The sequence below is a fragment of the Erythranthe guttata genome, chromosome 2 (assembly GCF_056151865.1).
Source record: "Erythranthe guttata isolate IM_541 chromosome 2, IM_541, whole genome shotgun sequence".
NCBI lineage: Eukaryota > Viridiplantae > Streptophyta > Magnoliopsida > Lamiales > Phrymaceae > Erythranthe > Erythranthe guttata.
The window spans coordinates 11,513,143-11,535,574 of record NC_142534.1 but is presented as its reverse complement, the minus strand read 5'-3'; the positions used below and the strand labels follow the sequence as shown (position 1 = coordinate 11,535,574).

The 22,432-nt window shown below is 36.7% G+C and overlaps 1 protein-coding gene across 1 annotated transcript; it reads right to left on the bottom strand.

Moving 5' to 3' along the window:
• Nucleotides 1-203: 203 nt before the first annotated feature.
• Nucleotides 204-728, bottom strand: LOC148772331 (uncharacterized). The gene has a single exon (XM_088814989.1). It carries the CDS (start codon nucleotides 726-728, stop codon nucleotides 204-206), a length of 525 nt encoding a protein of 174 aa, XP_088671115.1.
• Between the last annotated feature and the right edge of the window lie 21,704 nt (nucleotides 729-22,432).

Genomic DNA, 22,432 nt, shown 5'->3' with positions numbered 1-22,432 from the left:
TGTCTCGGGGTGATAGGGCAGTGTCGGACCATGTGTCCGGGCTTCTTGCATCCAAAACAATGGTTGGTTCCGGCAACACAATCGCGTAAGTGTTCTCGATTGCATTTAGGGCAAAAGGGTTTGTTGCTCGGGGTCACGGTTGCTCGGTTGATCGGTTGCTTTCCTTTGGCGTTGTTGAGGTTCGGTTTCTTCCATGGTCGAGATTAGGCATCGTGAGGAGGTCTCCATTGTCGGATTTCCATCTCGTCTTGTTCGACTTCCAAGGCTTTGTCCACTACTCCGCGGAAAGTAGAAGCAGAGGTTAGTCGAACGTCGCGCTTGATTATCGGGTTGCGGCCCCTTAGGTAGTGATTCACTTTCTCGGTGTCGTCCTTGGATATGAAAGGTGCGTAGAGGCTTCCTTGCTCGAAACGGCGAGTGAATTCGGCAATGGTTAGGTTTCCTTGTTTGAGTTCGAGAAACTCCTTAAGCTTTTGTGCTCGGACATTCTTGGAAAAGTAATTTACGAAGAAAAGAACTTTGAAAGCTTCCCAAGTGGTATTTGCTAGATCGATCCCACTCTTTGCGCCTTCCCACCAATTTCGGGATTCGTTCTTCAACAAGAATAGTGCGCAATGGATTCGGTCGCTGTCGTTCATCACCATGTATGCGAAGATAACTTCGAGGGATTTGATCCATTCTTCGGCAATAGATGGACTTGGGTCGCCGTGGAATTCGGTAGGATGCATTTTCAAGAAACTCTCGTAGGTGGCTTGTGGGGCTGTATTTCTAGGTGGGGGAGGAGGAGGAGGTGGTGGAGGAGGGTTTCGGTTTTGAAGGTTAACAAGGCAATTGATTTCTTCATTTTTTTCTCGGACGAGGGCGGTGAGGTCTTGGATGGTACAAGATTGATTGTGAGGATCGTTAGCGGCATTTTAAGCACTAGTTCTTGCTCCCGACATTTTAATACTTAAACATATACAAACAATTCACATTAGCCATAAAAAAAAAAAATTCAGATAAAACATATACCTACCCGAGTGCTTAGTTGGAGTTGTACTTTGAGAATCGTGAAGATCTTTAGGTCGTTTGGAGAATTTCGGGATCGTTGCTCTGATACCATGCGGCTGTGGCACCCCTCTCTCGATTACTCTTATAATATGTAATCTCAGCGGAAGACTTTTTAAAAACGATTATTGTGGATATAAATTTACGTAAAAAAAATTCTTTTTAAATCAGAGGGAGAGAGGTCACACTTTACTAAACCCTAATCAACCAATTAGCACAAATACATGCTACATGCAAGACTAGAAAATAACTAGGCATGATGGACTTAATGCAAGTTCGGGCAGATTCAGTGCAGAAACTTTAAAAATTAATTCCTCTTAAACTACTCATGAAAATGATCCCAAAATAATACCATACCGTCTAACATGGGTCTAAATCACTTATTTAAAACAGTTTTGAAAGATGCTTGGCCATTTGGGAGAAATAAATAAAATGGCACAGTCACTCAATTTAAAATCCAGAACAGGGGAGGGAGTTTTGAAAATTCGTAATAAATTTCTTACTGACCAAAAAACTACCAAATTTTACCCCAAGACAGAAAAATAAGTTTCAAATTTTTTCCAAGTAGAAACAAGGAATTTGAGTGAGTAAAACTCATGTTATACCAGAAAGAACCCGAATGACCCTGTTTCAGTGCAGTAGTGAGAAATAAATCATAACTAATTCAATACTTACCCAAATCATGCAAATGACCTATCAAAATGATTAGAACAGAGAGATGCAGAGACTTCTAAAATTGCATGATTTTCTAAACAGAGCACATGTATAAAGATAATTTCTAAACATCGAGACAAAACACGAAGAGGTTACTAGCCGAAAAGCGTGCATGCATATAGATAGTAAAATTTTATTTTGGTTACAAAATACTATGGATTACCGATTAAATATCCAAAATGGGGTAATCCTAATTACTATTACACATATTGTCTTTTAGTAATTTCCACCGATCGGAGGAAGCGAACGATAGAAAATACCTAAAACCTTATCAAAAGTCGTTACAAGCATATTATACCAATAAAACCACATAACTAAATTAAGAGCCAACACAATCCACAACCCCTCTACACGATATCCTTCCGATTCTGGAGCTCGATTCCCAACTTCACTCCTCGGGCTACAAATCGGGTATACCTACAAACATACAACACCTATATGAGCCTTTGAGAACTCAATGAGAATCTTGAAGTATTATCGAATACACATAACACATAGAGCATACATATATATATATATATATATATATATATATCCTAAACATGGACATGCAACATAATTGTCACACGCATAGAGTGAGATAAATTCCCACTTTTATAACCCTATGATCCCAAGACCATAAAGTGAGAATTTCCCACCTGTATAACCGTATGCCATGACACGTATTGAGGATTAGGGGATGAGAATTTCCCACCTTTATAACCCTACGATCCCAAGACCATAGAGTGAGATTTTCCGATCTAAATCCTCAACACCATAATGCAACATGCATGACATGAAAAATCATCGGGAATCCCTCGGAAGAGTCAATCTATGTTCCCGGTTAATAACCTCGTATATTTCGAATCCGTCTATCTACGTGGAATCAAACCACCCTAGGCCCTACGGTACCGACTCGGCGTACTCTGGATATTTACCGTAACCTCGAAAGACTTTCCATCATATTTTTACCTTTTAAAAATTCATGACACTAATGCACCCACACATGCACCCTTCTATTTACCCTTCTCTCATCCTCACACCCAATGATCCACATAAGCAAGCAAGAGCACATAGAAAATTACAAATAAAGTTTCATACAATCATTTAGCCATAAAAACATAGTAACCGAAATTTTAACATGCAAAGACAATTTGTATTCAAAATTCATTAAATCTAACATTTTTACAAGAATAAAATTCAAGACTTCCATCTTTACATTTATTCAAGTAAATACACTAGATCTACACATGCAAGAGTATTTTAAATCAAGTTAGCACAAATTCTTAGTTCCTTCATCATTTTTCATAGAAAACACTAGATCTTAACATGCAAGACTTTAGATCAACCATCAATCACTAGATCTTAACATGCAAGACCTTAGATCAACAATCAATCACCAAATCTTAACAAGCAATGCCTTAAAACAACAACCAACACAAGATCAACACATGCAAGATACCAAATAAACCAAATAAGCAATTTTAAGCACTTTACCTAAAAAATTCAAAAGTTCCATAGTTAAGCCAAAAATTCATTTTCTTTTCACAAATAAACAATCAAACACTAGATTAACACATGCAAGACACTAATTAAGTCAAATAAGCAATTTAAGCATTTTTCCCCCAAAAATCCGAAAGTTTCATGGCTAGGCCAAAAATTCATTTTCTTTTCACAAATAAACAATCAAACACTAGATTAACACATGAAAGGAACTAATTAAGCCAAATAAGCAATTTAAACATTTTTTCCCAAATTTTCGAAAAAGTATAAAACTTCAAGAACAAAGTTCTCTTTTCAAAACACTAACCTGCAATCATCATCAAAGCCATATAATCACATAATATGCAAGGATAAACACGTAAAAACACATAAAAACCGAAAATACTAGGGTTGTTGCATGTTTGAGCAAGAATTCAAGAATTCTCACCTCTACTCTTTAGGGGAATGATTTGTTAGCTCTTTTCTCTCTAATACAAGAAGAGATCAAGAGTTAGATTATATATTAAGAAAAGAAGAAGAAGAACAAGAAGAACTTGGATGAAGAAGAGCTTGGCTCTTTTCATATGCAAGAATAAAATCCTAGTTCATGAAAAATAATTCGAGAAATAATATCTCAAAATATTTCCTAAGCACATAATTCACATAATCACATATTTCACATAATCATATATTTCACATAATCACATAATTCACATAAAATCACCTAATTCACGTAAATACTAACCATGAAAAAATTATTATAAATTCTAATTTCACAAATATGCACATTAAGGTGGTAAAATAAAATAATATTATTTTACCGAAAACGCGGGGTGTTACATATTCCCTTCTTATTAACCAATATTTGATTTTGGTTACTAAAAAGAGATAAAGTTTGAATATGTTAATTTAATATTTAGGAATAAAATTTAATAAAACTCCTAATATATAAATTATTATAGGTCCCTATGACAAAACTTATTAGAACTAAATGACAAGCTGAACTAAACAGTTGTTTCATATCCTTTATAAAATTCATTCCAAAAATGCCACTCCATTCACAAATTTGAAATGTGCATTAAGTAAATTTCAAACTGCATTTATCATTTTATTTATTATGCATTTAATTTTTCATATCTTCATTTAATATTTTTAATTGTTTTTACAGAATATTTGTTTATCTTCCCTTTTGTTTTTTTCAATTTAGCATTTTATAGACTACTCAAAAAAAAAATATTCTACACAATATTGAAAATTACAAAAAAAAAAAGAAAAACTGTTATGTTATTTTTATTTTTTTCAATTTACATATTTTCGATTTGTAGTAGACTATGGTGTACTACGGTGTACTATAGCATACTGCGGTGTACTTATACGACGGTGTACTATAGTGTACTACGTTTTACTATGTTTTACTACTAAACCATAGCCGCCAACAACTCCCAACCGTCGGCAACCCTAGCAGCCAACACTCACAGCTGCCGCGACCGTTGGTACATTTGAGAAAACCTAGATCTGCCATTTGAACCCAAACTAAGCAAAATCTCTTAAAATATAAGAAAATCAGATGCAATTAATTATTCAAAATATGCTTTCATTAACATCCCAATTAATCATAACCACAGCCCCCGCCGCACAGCCCATGTCGTCGCCACCATAGCCGTCACCACCTACCATAACCACCGCCACCATAGCCGTCGACACCCATTATAATCACCTTACCATAGCCGTCGACACCCATTATAATCACCTTCATAGCTTCCATAACTCTTCAACTATAATTGAATTTAATTATTTATTACATATAAATCTGTTAAAAGAGAAAAAAAATTAAAAAAAAAAAAAGAAAAGAAAGGGGGAGGAGAGGGGTTGGGGACGACATGAGAGAAAGAGAGAGAGAAGAGAGATAGAGGGGGGAGGGGGTGGGGGAGAAAACGAAAAAGTCAGAAGAGAGAGAGAAGAGAGATAGAGGGGGGAGGGTGTTGAGCGGCATGAGATAGAGGGGAGAGGAAGAGAGAAAAAGAGTGAATTTTATTAGGTATTGTAAGGGTATTTTGGGGTTAAATAAAAAACAATGGATGTGTATTAATTTTTATTTTGAAATAGGGATGTAGTTAAAATATTTTATTTGAGGTTGTCACTCATATCTAATTAGGTTTGGTTTGAGGGGTGTGAGGCATATTACCCCTTAAATTAATTCATTTTTTTACATGTCTACAAATGCCCCCACGAGACTTGTTCGCGGACAATACGTATTGGAGTGAGTATGTCACCACAAACCTTGTAGATAAGTTGTTCAACGGGAGTTCATTTAGATTTGAGCTTGTAGATAGTTTATACTCGTATCAAGGAGTATTGATTTAATTTGACTTTGTAGATAATTTATACTCGTATCAAGAAGTTAGGATTTGGATTTGAATTTGTGGATAGTTTATACTCGTACCATGGAATATCGTTAACACTTAGATCTTTTTTTTGGTTTGACGGAACTTAGAATATGAGTCTAAGCTGCCTATGTACCCTCCTAAAAGAGATCAAGTCATAACGTAGTTCAAGCGGATAACTTAGACCATTTTTTTTGTTCTTCTGAACTTAGAATATAGGTCTAAGCTGCCTACTTACCCTCCTAAAAGGGATGAAGTCATAATGTAGTTCAAGCAAACAACTTAGACATCTTTTTTTTTTGAGTGAACTTAGAATATGAGTTTAAGCTGCCTACGTGCCCTCCTAAAAGGGATCAATTCATAAAGCAGTTCAAGCGAACAACTTAAGAACATTTTTATTTTGGTTTGACTAAACTTAAAATATGGGTCTAAGATGCCCACGTACCCTCGTAAAAGAGATCAAGTTAATTATAACAATACAAATGGTGGAAATGTTGAGGTGATTGTCTATTTTTACTTGGATTATTTCGGCTTGGGTTAGCTATTTGATAACTAATTTAAGGTCCAATTATGTAGACGTTTGTGAGTAGGACAAGATATGGAAATGTGATGTTCTTCAGCTGACCATTAAGGTCCAAGAAATATGATATGTTCACAAACAATGGAGGAGAATCTTCACAGGCAAGGTTCAATAAATAAGCCCTTTTGAATTCCTAGTTTATGGTGTTCAAGTACTGGATATTGTTAATAATTTCTGATTTTATCGTGTATCGATTGTGGATCGGATTCCTGATCTGTGGATTATGTGCTGGATTAGGCTCTTCAAGTACTAGATTTATGTGTTTATATAATGTTGTTTAATGCTTTTAAAGAACTGTTTTTTTTTTTCCTTATAACTTGATTCGAGTGATTTATGCAATATTTTTATTACAATCATTAATGTAGGTAAAAAGAACTCCATTTCTTATTGGTTCAGCTCTTTACAAAACAGTTAGGAAAATGAAGCATATAACTAGTACAAATATCTTCATTATTCTCCTTATATTAATGCACATGGAAAGCCCCACATTTTAGTATTATGACTCTGTCTTCATATTGCTTCAACTTCAACATCATGTCTTAGTTGGCTCTTGTCATATTTATAGCAATTTCATGAAATTTTTTCATCGTGAGCTTTCACTTTTTTTATTCCCCAGCTCTGTTGTCTTCATCCATTCATTCTTTTGCTCAATGAAACTCTGATATCTTTGCTCAATTATCAATCCTTTGGGACAAATCTCAGGCTCAATCCATTGAAGAAATTTACAGCCATTTGGTTTCTATTACAAGCACAGACTATATTTACATGTATTCATTAGAATATTTGAAAATGAATAAGCAAATTAATTTACATCCCAATGTGGACACCGTGTCCAAGCAGTTATAATGTCGGCTTTTCTTTGACATTTGTATGTGGTTCCTAGAAATCTAGCCAAGTAGTTGTTGGATTTGTAACAAAAAAAAAACACAAGAATCTTATGTAATGGAACTGCTACTAGACATTTTTCAATGTTTAGAGAGTAAATTTGTAAGGAAAAAAAATCAAGTAAAACTAGCAAAAGAAGAGCAAGATCAGTGATAGAAAATAGGAAAAAATAGACAAAATGTAGAACAAAAAAAAAAACATCCAGAAACCGTAAGAAAAATGTGAAAAACAAAATTGGAAAAAGAAATCCTAAAATCACCACATTATATATAAGTGTATTGGATGACCAAAATCGTCGAGAAAATGTCGAACGGATATAAAGCAAAAGTCAAACCTCCACCTCAGCACTTGTAGACAACACATTAACGAAGGGGTTCAAACTGTCCAGTTTGCACTTGATGGGACATTTTGGGTCGCAGCCTATAGTTCAGGACGGTTAACTGTACTTACTCCATCTTTTTACACATTTTTTGGTGTTTACAAATAGTATATAAAAAAATATTACGCTAAAAATGAAAAACCGATTTATTTTCTATTTATGGAACATTAATCATCGCATTGCCAATTAATCGTGAGGCGGTACCTAACTGCCTCCAACCCGACTCATGTTTTATAGAACCTTGATATTTATTAGTCTGGGGTTTGCTACATCGACTCACCTACATCAAATGATTTTTATCACCGACTAAGCACACATATATATCGGGTATATCTAGGGGTGGTAAACGAGTCGAGCCGACTCGTGATCTCGATAAGTCGGCTCGAAAAAAGCTCGACAAAATGGACACGAGCTCGAGCCAAAAAAGAAGGAACTCGACGAGCTCGAGCTCAAGCCTGCCAAAAAAGGCGAGCTCGACCCCTCGTTGAGACAGTAAGTAATTTACTCTTAACTAGAAATACTACAATTTCATTTACGAACAACGATGAAACAATGATTTCACCTTGTCAGGTTCAACACATGCCGGGTGTACTATTACAATAAGTAAAAACAATAAATATACAAGTTATTCTTTGTTTACCGTGATCAAGGCCAATCACCCAATTATTGTGATATAATTTTTTGTTACCAATGGTGACCCGGGCCAGTTTGCCTTTACGTTAATAAGAGGTGTTGGACCTGTTTGGGCCAGTAGGTGATACGAGCCAGTTTGCCTTCACCTTAATAAGAGGTGTTGGGCCTATTTGGGACCAATGAAGCTAGGCAATCTTAACTTCCGTCAAAGAAAAGTACCAATACATGTCTTCCACATGTCAAAGTATAGTAGGCAGAGGGCGACAAAAGAGCCAATGGAGCCTTTCACGTGGCAAGATGGGGCCGAGAAGACTCATACGGTGTTAATTGGAGCTTTTGGTGTATTTTAATGAAAATTGGTGCTTAAAATGTTGATTTAATGTATTTTATGTACAAATTGAAGAACTGGAAAAGTATGGGGTAAAAATGCAATTTTGGAGAAAATATGGGCCAAAAATGAAGAAGTAAAAAATCTGAAGATTTATAGCCCAGACGGCCATCCGAGTTTTAGTACAAAATTCGGGACGGCCGTCCGAGATGACGAAAAGGCGCAGTAAAGGGATTTTAATTGCACAAGGAACCTGCCTTCTTCTCCAAGTTTTCCACCCTATATGAGACTAAGCCAAGCACACAATTAGGGATCCAACTTTTACGCAATTTCAAGAGCAACGAAGCAATAACGAAGACGAAGAATCCGAAAATTACAAGCATAATTTATCTTTTCATGAATTATTATTATTTTGTTTTTACTTTAATCATGAGTAGCTAATTTACTTATTTCGAGGATTTTATTTCGAGCCCTATGTGGGATTTATGAACCCTTTTCTATGATTTTATGCAAGTTTTAGTTCCGGATTATTTTTTCTACTTATTTTATTAAGTGCACGAACATGATCACCTTATGTGCTTTTATGTTATTGTTAATCGCATGAATTGGAAGATCCGGTTAATAATTAGAACTTTGGTAAAAGAGCCTTTGTGGTATTAACATAGGAATATGTTAATCTCTTGGGTAGCCATTATTGAGATTTATGCTTAATGTTGTGTTCTAGAATTAATTGCGTATGAATACAGTAATTGAATCTAGAGTATTTGAAACGTAATACACGCGGAAGTGGGTTATGATTAATTTAGCATCTCAGGTTAATAATTCGCGTTAATTACTTGCATAATTGAACAAATTGGGGGAGTAATAATAACATAGGGGGAAGAATAAAATCATAGGCTTGTCTACTTTGATTAATCTTTGTGTTTAAATTGCGTTCTTGCTTTGTCTTTTTAATTTTGTTTAATTTAGTTTGTTTTTATTTAATTAATTTTCTCTAAAGTCAACTGTGTAGGGTGGGCTTGATAGCAATTGGTAGGATTGAGCGTCTAGAATTAAATAGTAAAATATTATCTGTGGGATCGATATTCGGACTTAAAAATCAACTATTTTACTTGTACGATACGTGCATTTGCGTGCAGCTTTTACCACCAACAAGTTTTTGGCGCCGTTGTCGGGGATTATTTTAATTATTTATTTTATTCTAGCTATAAATTTAAACAATTTTCACGATTCACCCATTTAATATTTGTTTTATTTTATTTTTGTTTTAGGTACTGTGTATGAGTAGGAGGCTCAATCTCGCTAGAGAACCATTTGATCCCAAAATCGAACGTACTTTTCGAGCCGCTAGGAGACTTCAACATACAAATAATATAATGGCAGACGAAGAACGCAGAGATGCAGAGGGTCCTTTACTCAATGCCAACGGAAACCAAGTCCAAGACCCACCCTCTCAACTTCCATTACAGCCAACAGTTCGGCCACCGGCACTTCAAGACTACATAATCCCGACTCTCGACGAATTCCACCCGAGCATTCAATATCCACCCATTAAGGCGCACAATTTTTGGATCAAGCTAGGCCTCTTGACGATGCTCCAAAATAACGGGCTATTTAGTGGATTGGTGGGTGAAGATCCCCATCTTCACATTGTCAATTTTCTAGATACCTATAATTCCCATCGTCAAAACTACGTTTCCCAAGAGGCGCTTCAGTTAATTCTCTTCAAGCAATCCCTACAAGGAAGAGCTCGCCAATGGTTGATGTCCCAAGCCCCCCACTCTATCTCGGCGTGGCCTCAACTCCTAAAACTTTTCATGTAAGTTTACAGCTCACTAGAAAAGGACGAGATAATACGACGGAAAATTCATAATTTCGTCCAAGATCAAGGCGAGCAATTATACTGGGCATGGGAGAGATTTAAGACCCTTTTGAGGCAGTGTCCAACACATGGCGTAGAGCAATGGCAGAAAATTCACATGTTCTACCAAGGGATTAACGAGAATGTACGAACTGCCTTAGATGCATCAACCGGGGGTAACTTTACGAGTCAATCGATACCGGATGCATTTATTATGTTGGATCAAATTGCACAAAATCGGTTTTCCAAGTCAAGCGAAAGGACGGTTAGTGAAGCCAAGAAAGTTCCCTGAGTGTTGGAGTTGGATGCAATTACGGCCCTTCAAGCTCAAGTGACCCAAATTGCTCAAGAAAATCAACTCTTTCTGCAGCACATCAAAGCAAATCCACCAAACAAGTCCAAGCCATTGATTCTCCATGTTGTAAAATTTGCGGTGGAAATCATTACACGCTCCAATGCCAACAAAATATGGAATCGCTCAACTATGTCAACAATGCGCCTCACCAATTCCAAAATCAAGGGTGGAGATCACAAGGGAAATACGGAGGAAATCAACAAGGCCAAGGGTATCAAAGACCTCAAGGTCAGTTCCAAAATCAAGCCCCTCCTCAAAAAATCTATCAAGGCAACAACCCACCGGCCCAAAACTCAAACACAGACGAAATATTGGCCTAATTTATGACCGCTACCCAAGCCTCGCTGCGGAATTTGGAGAATCAATTCGCTTTGAATCAAGAGAACCGTCCGGCATGAGCATTGCCATCGAATACGGAAGATCGTCGAAAGCAAAAGTTCGAGACGTGCCAAGCTATCGATTTCAAGGTCAAGGAAAATGAAGAAATTAAAATAAAGCCGCAAGTCACTATAGCCGAATGGGTATAACCAATCCCATATCCCCAATGATTGCAAACGAAAAAGATCGAGGTCGTGATGTGCCAAGCAGTCACCTTGAAGAATGATAAGTAATTGTAAGAAGCACCACGAAAAGAGAAGAGAAATACGGTAATCGAGAAGGCGAAGGTGATTGTGGAAAAGGAATCAATTCAAGAAGATTCGCCATCAATAGTAACTGCACGAGCCCCACCAATTCCATATCCTCAAAACTTTATAAAGAAGAAGCTCGATGCCGAATACCAAGGATTTGTGGATAAGTTGAAGGAAATTCGCATAAATATTCCTTTCATCGAAACACTTCAAAAAATGCCAAAGTAGGTTAAGTTCCTCGAGGAACTCATGACGAAAGGTAAGAGCAAGGGAACGAGATGATCCAACTTACCGAGCAATGCAGTGCAATTCTTACTCGGCCTCTTCCTCAAAAACTCAGTGATCCAGGTAAGTTTACTATTCCTTGTACTATAGGAGGTACAAATTTTAGATCGCTGATTTATTTAGGCGCTATCATTAATCTTATGCCTTATTCCACTTTTAAAAAATCTTGGGTTAGGTGAGATTGAACCAACGGCTATAACTCTTCAATTAGCCGATAGGTCTTTAGTTTAACCAAAAGGTATTTTAGAGAATGTGCTAGTTAAAGTTAATAAATTTATCTTCCGAGTTGATTTCGTTATACTTGATATAGATGAGGATAGGGAGATACCTCTTATCGTAGGGAGACCGTTTTTAGCCACGTCGAAAACTCTTATTGATTGTGCTAGTGGTGATCTTACAATGACGGTGCATGATCAAACAATCAAATTCAATGTTTTTAGTGCTAATAAAAATCCATGTGATGATAATGATTGTTTTGCTATTGAGCTTATGGATATTACAAATCATAAAAAAATTGATGTTTTGATCTTGGACAATGGGAAAACATCTTTGAGTGCAGGAGATGATGGCGGAAACGGGAGTCGGATGGAGCAATTTTATTTTGTGAACTCAGTTTCTACTCCTCCGAGAGAAAGTCATAAGATTTGGGTCTTAACGACGATGAAAGTGCAAGGAGGATGTTACCACCCAAAGAATCGAGCAAGCCACGAGAGAGGGAAGAAGAAAGCTATTGGGGTCGTAAGGATAAAGTAAAAAAGAAATTGCACAACGGACAATTGGTGTTATTGTACAAATCCCATCTTTGGTTATTTCCAAGGAATCACAAATCAAAGTGTTCGGAGCCGTTTATTGTCCAAGAAATTCTTCCTCACGAAGTAATCAAGATAAAGGAACGAGATTCAAATCGTACGTTCAACGTGAAATGGAGCCGTCTCAAACCGTATTGGGAAGCGAGTGAAGATTGCCAAGTGACTTTGGTCACTTTTGCTTGAAAATAAAGAAGCAACGTCCGGCTGAAGACTTTAAACTTAGCGCTTCTCGGGAGGCAACCCGAGCTTTATTGTTTTTCGAATTTTTCTTTAATTTTGTGTTTTATTTTTACTTTCATAGACATGCATTCTAATTAATTTATTTGAATTTTAATTTTCAGGGTCGAAAACGTGGTCAGAGGGTCCAGAGGACCGTCTGAAATTGCAGGCAAAATCCTAGATGGCCGTCAGGGAAACAGAAAGCCACAATTTGCAGCAGTGCATATCAGACATCCTTCAAAAAATGTGACTTAATTTTCAGACAACCGTCTGAAATCCAGTATGAAAGAATTTATGGTCCCGAATTCGTTTAATACAGAGATGTTGTCTTAAGTGTTATGAAACTTAAATAAATATGCAGCGGAAAAATAACTAGATAAAGACAATACTCAGATATTAAAATGTTCACAAGTAATAACTTGTGAACTTGCCCTTTACAGGACGGAAAAATTATATTAAACAAACAGTATTCCAAGAATACAAATGGAAGATGTACGAAAACTTCTTCCTTATGAATGAATCATTCTCATGATCATTCTTACATTCAAATCTAGAAACAAAAAGAGAAATATTAAAAATTCTAGATTTCAAATAATGTACTCGTAAGGAGTACGTACAATAGATCCTAGAAACACACTAAAACTCTCGTAGATAAACTTCAGCACTCGGGTTTTTTTGTTTCTACGAATCTATCCTTTCTTGAGTCTTTAGTTTGGTATTTATAGACTTTCCAAGCTTCCACTACTCAGCCCATGATCTGCAAGAAAACCAACCACAAGAGCACTCAAGATAATGGGTTAGTGGGTTAGTTTAATGAGTTAAAATAATATCCATAATTAAACCCACTAAGCACTACTTAGCCCACTAAGTCACAACACTTAGCCCACTAAGTCATAACTAAAATTTAGTTTGAAAGTAAGAGAGTTAAAAACACTTTTGTAGAAACCACCAACGTGTTTCACAGTAAGGGGAGAAGAAATTTCGCACTGCCGTCCGGAAAATAGTATAAAAACGGGGACGACCTTCCAAATTAAATATGGGGCATATTAAATAGGAAAAATCAGATTTCCGAAACCCTTGTCCTTCTTTCTCTCAAACCCCCACACACAATTTTCCCAGTTTTTTTCGAATTTCTCTTCTAAAATTCATAAAATTCTCATACATGATTCGATCACACATTCTTGAACTCTTTTATTTTTTTGGTATTGATAGGGAGGCTAGAGAATCGAACCAAATTCTCCAAAATCTACTTATTCAAGGCACGCCCACAAGGTGTTCGATAACAGGCCACCAGTAGAGCTTTTTGAGATCTTGGTACATCTTGGTTTCTCCGGGGTGGCAAGTGTACGTGGTTTGGTGAGCTTCGGTTAAGATTAGTCGGCGGACATTTGGATCATCGGGGACGTAAATGAGATTTTGGAATCGAACGAGACCTTTTTTGGAGATTCAGAAGTTTGGATTGGATTCGAGGTTATCGCTGATTTTGAGAATTTGCGGATCGTGTTGTTGGGATGATTTGATTGATTCTCCTAAGTTAGGTTGAACTATGAGGGCGTTGATCGATTTGCGGCTAAGTGCGTCGGCGACCACATTTGCTTTGCCGGGGTGGTAGAGTATCTCGCAGTCGTAATCCTTGACTAGTTCGAGCCATCTTCGTTGCCTCATGTTCAAATCCTTCTAAGTGAAGAAATACTTCAGGCTCTTGTGATCGGTGTAGATGGTACACTTTTCACTATAAAGGTAGTGTCGCCAGATCTTGAGTGCGAAAACGACGGAGGCTAATTCGAGATCGTGCGTTGGATAATTGCGTTCGTACTCCTTGAGTTGACGTGAGGCGTAGGCAATGGCTTTCCCATTTTGCATGAGTACGGCGCCCAAACCTAATTTCAAGGCATCACTGTAGACTATGAATTCTCCAACTTTCTCTGGTAGTGCGAGAACTGGTGCCGATGTGAGTCGAGCCTTTAATTTGGCGAAACTAGCGTCGCATTCGGGCGTCCACTGGTACTTCACATCTTTCCGAGTTAATCGGGTGAGTGGAGAGGCAAGCTTCGAGAAATCCTTTACAAATTTGCGGTAGTAGCCAGCTAGTCCAAGGAAACTTCGGATTTCCTTTGCATTCTTCGGAATTGGCCAATTCGACACTGCTTCTATCTTGTTAGGATCGACGGAGATTCCTTGTTCTGAAACAATGTGACCAAGGAAAGCCACATTCGAAAGCCAGAACTCGCATTTGCTGAACTTGGCGTATAGTTGATGCGATCGGAGAGTTGGAGTACAGTGCGAAGGTGAGACATATGCTCTTCTTGGGTTTTGGAGTATATGAGAATATCGTCGATGAAAACAATAATGAACTGGTCCAAGTATTGATGAAAGACTCGGTTCATAAGGTCCATGAAAGCTGCGGGTGCGTTGGTTAGACCGAAGGGCATGACAACGAATTCATAATGACCATATCGGGTTGTGAAAGCTGTTTTGGGGATATCGGATTCTTTGATTCTGGGTTGGTGATAACCGGATCGGAGATCGATTTTAGAGAAGACCGATGAGCCTTGGAGTTGGTCGAAAAGATCATCGATTCGAGGAAGAGGGTATTTATTCTTGATTGTGATTTTATTGAGTTCACGGTAATCGATGCAAAGGCGAAGGGATCCGTCTTTCTTTTTGACAAAAAGAACTGGTGCGCCCCACGGGGAATGGCTGGGTCGAACATAACCTTTGTCGAGCAATTCTTGAACTTGGTCTTTCAGCTCCTGCAATTCCATGGGGGCCATACGGTACGGGTCTTTGGAAATTGGCGCAACTCCGGGAATGAGATTGATTTCGAACTCGATTTCTCGATCGGGCGGGAGTCCGGGAATGTCATCGGGAAATACGTCGGGATATTCTTGTACAGCTCGAATGTCGGATATTTGGGCTTTGGGATCGGGCTCGGATTTCAGAATATCCACTAAGTAGCCGGAATGACCTTTGTGAATGAGTTTGACTGCTTTGATCGCGGATATGATTGGAATCGAGGTTTTGGGTTGGCTTTGGAATTTTAGGGTTTCGCTGTTCGGAAGGGGAAAAATAACCGTTTTTGAGGCACAATCGATTTGGGCTTTGAATTTGGTTAACCAGTCCATGCCTAGTATAACTTTGAAGTTTTGGATCGGTAGGAGGATTAAATCGAAACTCATGGGTTTGAGTGTGAACTCGGATTGAGCAATTGATTATGGCTAGATTGGAGCACATTTCTTCGCCAGAGGGAATGAGAATTCGGTATTCGTAATTTAGTCGATTCGGTTCGAGATTTAAGTGCGCAATTATGTCTTTCGATATAAAGGAACGAGTAGAGCCAGAATTGATGAGAGCATATATGGGTTCTTCGAGGATAAATATGATACCTGCTATCATAGACGGGTCTTGCTCCATTTGCTCTTGAGTCATGGCAAACACTCGACCGGGGAAGTTCGGTGGAGGTTTCGGACAGTCCTTTACCATGTGTCCGGGTTGATGGCATCGGAAGCAACTTCTCGTTCCTTGAATGCATCCTCCGGAGTGACTCTTTCCACATTTTGGGCAGGTTGGCCTTGGCGGCGGTGGCGGTTGTCCGGTTGGTTGGCGGATGGGTTGCGTTCCCTTTCCTTGGAATGGGCGGGCGGTTGCCGAAGTTGTTCTTTTTCCACGGGCGTTGGAAATTTGGTGTCGATCGGCGTTTGTTTTGAATTTCTCCCTCGTCTTGGGCAGCCATGAGTGCTTCGTCTACTAGTTGTCGGAAAGTCGAGGCGTCGGACATACGAATGTCTCTTCGGATCTCGGGTTGGAGGCCGCGAATGAAATGGTTCTTCTTTTCTTCGGCGTCTCGAGCAATGAATGGGGCGTAGAGGCAGCCACGTTCGAAACGGCGGATGTATTCGATCATTGGTAAGTCGCCTTGGCGGAGTTCGAGAAACTCTTTGAGTTTGTGGGCTTGCAACATCTTTCAAGAAATATTTTTCGAAGAATTGGAATTTGAAATCGGTCCATGGCAGAGTCTCGAGGTTCGTTCATTCTTTGATTCCTTCCCACCAGTGACGAGCTTCGTTTCGGAGTAGGAATATGTCACGATGTACGCGATCGCGGTCGGTCATTTGCATGTAGTCGTATATGACTTCGAGAGATTTGATCCGCTCTTCAGCTATGGCGGGATCGGTTCCACCGTGGAATTCGGACGGGTTCATTCGGAGGAATCGTTCATATATAGCTTGAGGCGCGTTATTTTGAGGCGGGGTTTGGTTACGTTGGAGGAGTTGTTCGATTTGGCGTTGGTGGTTTTGGGTTTGTTCTCGGATTAAGTTTGAGAGATTATTGATAGTTTGATTGTGGTCTTGTGGTGCATCGGAAGGATTGCTCGGGTTTCCTCGGGTTATACGTCTCGCCATTATTTCTATATTAATTCACAACTAATAAATAAAGCAAGTAAAACACATAAAGAAAATAATGCACATACTTTACCGGATGGTCCGAGCTTCGCGTTTCGAGTAGTCTCTAAACCCGTGAAGTTCGTACGAGTATCTATGAACCATGCTCTGATACCACTCTCTGTAGCACCCCCCTTCTAGACGGGCGATAAATCGAACCGGTTTATCGGAATATTCATTAAACTAGCGGAAGCAAAGGATCACTTTGTAATTTTTAAAACTTTGAAAATGGGACCAAAATGCAAATATTAAAACTTTGCATTTTTCGAAAACTTTCTTAGGTGACTTTAGCCGAATAAAGGTTTCATTGGAAACAAGTTTCGAGGGGAGGTATTTCGTTCGGGTGCTACAGTATCAGGTTCGAGAAGCAATCAGAGTTCGGAAAGGTTATTTTGGTGAATAATTCAGAAATCACTAATGGAGGCATTAAAATAGCAAAATTATGAAACTTACTGTATTATAATAGGGGTTAAGTACGATTCATATATCGGTAACGAGTTTAAAAGGCACGAAAAGGAAATAATTAGGTTTTAACGTTACATCACCAAAAGAAAATAACCAAAAGATTTTAGCATCGTTCATAGGTCCTCGTACGACTTCCAAAACCCCGGGCAAGACCTCGATCCGCTACTCGATCCATCCCGATTGAGGATTACTAGCACTACTACCTGCAATTAAAAGACATCTATATGAGCTATAAAGCTCAGTAAGAAATCCGATTAAATATCGAACATTGAAAATACGTTATACATAATATATAATATTATATATTCATTCTTACCCACATTCCAACAACACAACCCAAAGGGTACAACCACATAATTCACGGAAACACATCATTCGCACATAATCACGTACTTATGCAAAATGACTAAAATGCCCTTTTTATGAAAATCATGAAAAACACATTTTTCGTTTTATCGGATCCGTGAAAGATTAATTTATGAACCTGAGTAATAAACCTGTTACGAGCCCATTTTCACTAAGTGGAATCAAACCACAACACATCATCCTAGTTGGATACCGGCCCTCGGTATTCCATTAATCTTTCAATTTGAAAACCATTTAATGCAACTTTTCGAAATCATGCCTATGACCCACACATAACATCACAAATATCAATCAAGTGCCACAAAATCACACAAATATCACAATTTACCTCATATTTATACCTTTCGGCAAAATTCTCCAAATTCACACACATAAACACACAACCACACACGGCACACACCACATGCACATTCAGCACACACACTCACACATATTCAGCACACACACATGCAGTCACACATTAAACATCACCATTTAATATTAAGCCATGCTTGTAAAGCAAGCACCCCTTTTTCACCTTTCATTAAATGAACTTATTACCACATCTAGGTAATAATCCATTCCAATAAATTCTCACATCAATTAGTCCACATCCAGGCAGCAATTAAAAGTATAAAATCCCGAATCTCATCATTCATAGTCATTAAATCAAAGACATGAAAATAAAAGCACAAAACATAATAAATGACATGCAAATTATCGTAATTTCGAAATAATAGCAAACTAATTCCAAAAATTCCCAAATTAAATCCTAGAACTCCTAACTGATCCAAGTTTCAGATTCTAAAACTAATTCAAGTTTTCACAAAGTTTTGAATTTTCTTGAAATTAAAAACTAGAAAAAAACCCTTTTTAATTTAAAAATCCAAAACTCTAACATAACTCTAATTATTTTGAAAACTTTGTAAATAAAAATTTTCCCCATTTAATACTTGCTGGAAAAACAGATTCAAACTTTAGAAATGAGAGATTTTTCGGAAATTGGAGTTTTGACCCAAAGTTTCAAGATTTACACATGCAACCACACTAGAAGTTCAAAAATCACTTTTTCATGAAAAACCACTAACAATCTAAAATTACTTTAATAAATGCAGAAAACCAAGTTAAAAAGTTCTTTTATGCAGAAATTTCTGAAATTACATATTTTACCCCAAAATCTCTAGATCTACACATGCAAGACCACTAGAAGTTCAAAAATCACATTCTCTTGCAAAACTTCTTGAAATCCGAAATTTTTGTTCAATAAATGCTGGAAAACAGTTTTGAAAACACATTAGGACTGACTTCACAAAAGTTACAGATTTGACCAAAAACTTTTTAAGATCTACACATGCAACCCAAAAATTCATTTTTCTTGAAACCCCTTTTTGAAATCCGAAATTTTTAATACTTTTGGCCAATAAAAGTTGTATCTACCCACTACCAACATAGATGATGCATGCAAGAACAAGAAATCAACATTAAACACCTCTTTTCCATTTTTCCCCAAAAAGCCCTAATTTTTCAAAATCACTCTCAATCTTTTAGAAAATTTTGAAAACCATTTTAATACTATTGATGCCATTTAATTGCAGCAAGAAATCGGAATTTCTTACCTTCAAATCGAAGAGAAGAAAACAACCGAAGGAAGAGAGGATTTCAAGCATCGAAATTTAACCAAGCTACTTTGATTGTGAATGAAATGATGTGAGCTTCAAGGAGGGATGAGTTATTATCTCCCGTAAGGAGGCAAGTAGTTTTGATGGTGTTTTTGGAGTAATCTATAGCAATGGTTAAATAGGGGACGCTCATTTTTATTTTTGATTTTCTTGAAAATTTGGAGGTTGAGGTGGAAGAAGGAGAAGGCCGATGGTGGTGGTGATGGCTTCGGTGGAGAGAAATGGAGAAGACAAGTAAGGTGTTGAGGTGTTGAAAGGAAAAAGATGAAGGGTGTCTTTTGGGTTACTTTGAGTGTGGGATTAGAGAAATCATTAGGGGGTGCCAAGTGTAAAAGCATGCATACTTAACACTAATTATTTTATTTATATAAATACAACTTGCACACCACACACACACAATCCGGACACACACACACACATTCGGTCATATACATATATACTCAAATATATATAATGCATGTAATAGTATGTATATGTATGTATATGCATGCATGAAAAGGTATATATATATATATATATATATATATCTATATTTATATTTCACACAAGTTACCACGTTTCGAAAATAATCCACTAAATTAAGACATGCAATTATTCACGAAATTCACGAAATTCTTAGAATCTCAATTAATTTTCGGGAATTTAAATGATACTAAATCACATAAATCACACACACACACACACACACACACACACACACACACACACACACACACACACACATATATATATATATATATATATATATATATATATATATATATATATATATATATATATATATATATATATATATATATATATATATATATATATATATATATATATATATATATATATATATACTCACGAAATTCATGAAATCACCATATAATAACGCACGTAAGTATTCACGTAATTAGATTCACGTAAGGCATATAATTAATATCACGTAATAATATTACCTAAGGATTCTCGAGTAAGAAATATTAGTTTCGGGTTTTAGGGTTTTCGGGTTTTGGAAAGGTGGGGTGTTACAATTACTGTGTTAAACTGATGTTTAATTAATTTTACTGTGTTTAACAGTAATATAGTTAATATTACTGTCAATCACAACAATATTGTTGTTTAAATGAAAAAAAAAGTTACAGAAATAAAGAAAAGAAAAGAAAAAAAATCGAAAAAGTCAACGCCGAAATCCGGCGGGAAAAAAACGTTTTTTAAAAAAAGTTTTGAAAAAAAAAAGTTTTGGATCAAAATTGAATAATTTGTGAAATTTGGGGTCAAATTGAGGTTAAATTAAATTAATGATGAAATTGGAGCATATTAAAGTATGACGCGTTATTTTAGTCATTTACAAAAATCTGGACCATGTGTGGACTTAATGGTACAGGAGTTTTTTGTATGGATCTCTTTATGAATAAGTACCCATTGATGGGCTTATTTGTAATCACCCATATCTATATATATATATATATATATATATATATATATATATATATATATATATATATATATATATATATATATATATATATATATATATATATATATTGTAATTGTATTTTTGAATTGTTTTTCTATTCATGTTTTGCAAGAACTATGGTTGCTTTGATAAACAAATTATGTTGTTTTTACGAGCGTTTACATTTCATCTAATTGAACTTTGCTTTAGATTTTTGCCTTTTGCTGGGAATTATTAAGGAAAAAAAAACTAAAAATAACCATTATTTCCAATTTTGGAACAAAAAATTAAGAATTAATGCAATTTCCGAAAATTCCGAAATTCCGCTGATTCTGAGGTATTTTGAAATTGTAATGGATTTTGAAATTCCGATTTTTTTGGAACGGAAATTGGAACCTATTTTTAACTTTCCAAAAAAATTGTAAAATTTCCGAAAAAGGTATTTTCGATCCATTCCGTCCGATTCCCATCCCTACGGGCTCACGAGGTCGCCCCCCAAACCAAATGAAATTATAGTGGAACAAATCGATAACCTAAACTAAAATGACGTCATTTTGGTCATTTGCGGACAACAAGGTCGTTACTAAAATTACTTGAGGTATTAGCATAGACCACCCCTGTGTCATCTTTAATTGACAAGAAATCCCTCTGTTAAAAAAAATTAATGAATAGCCCCCTACGTCGTGTTTTGTGACTCACACCGGTCCTTGCATCAAAATTGTCTGTTGACTTTCATGAAAAGACGAAACTACCCCAATAAATTTTAAACAATTCAATTTTAAATAATAAAAGGAAAAAAAGATGGAGGGACGTCGGAGAAGACACCGGAAAAACACGAAAAATAGTATTTGTTCGTGTAATTACAAATACCACAGAGATCTTACAATTATTTTAGCATATCTTAGGGGTGTAGGTGTAATTTACCCTAGATTTATCTCTCACGAGAATTGTTTTTTGTAGTAATATTTCTAGGAGCTAATAGCACACTCCCCCTGTGTTATTTCTAATTGCCAAAAAAGTCCTCGTGATAAAACAATTAGCAAATTTCCCCGTATATTGTACTTTATATTGCACAATGCCCCTTTTATCAAATTTAATTGTTGAATTGAATGAAAAGACAGAATTATTCCAAGCATAATACCCAAAATCCAATGAATCTACGATTTATTTATTTACTGGGCCACAGGCTCAGTTCACAAGTTATTACTACAAAAGTCCAAACACATTTAAAGAAGGTTTGGGGCTCGATAAATTGAGATCGACCAATTAAGGAACTATAAATAGAACTTAATACATTAAATTAAGGTACGTTATTTTTACTGAAGCAATTGAGCTATCACAATTCTTCGAATATTCTACGAATCAAGTATCTAACTTAAGCATCGGAGGGGTTTCCGCCGGGTCAACCCTCGGCTTAGTTCACGTGTACTTTTTATGCAGGAATCTCCAAATTATTAAGGTGTCTCAGTACCATCTAGCACGTGAGCA

Excerpts from the sequence above, each read along its gene's own strand:
- LOC148772331 (XM_088814989.1), bottom strand. The coding sequence starts at position 728 with ATGCATCCTACCGAATTCCACGGCGACCCAAGTCCATCTATTGCCGAA.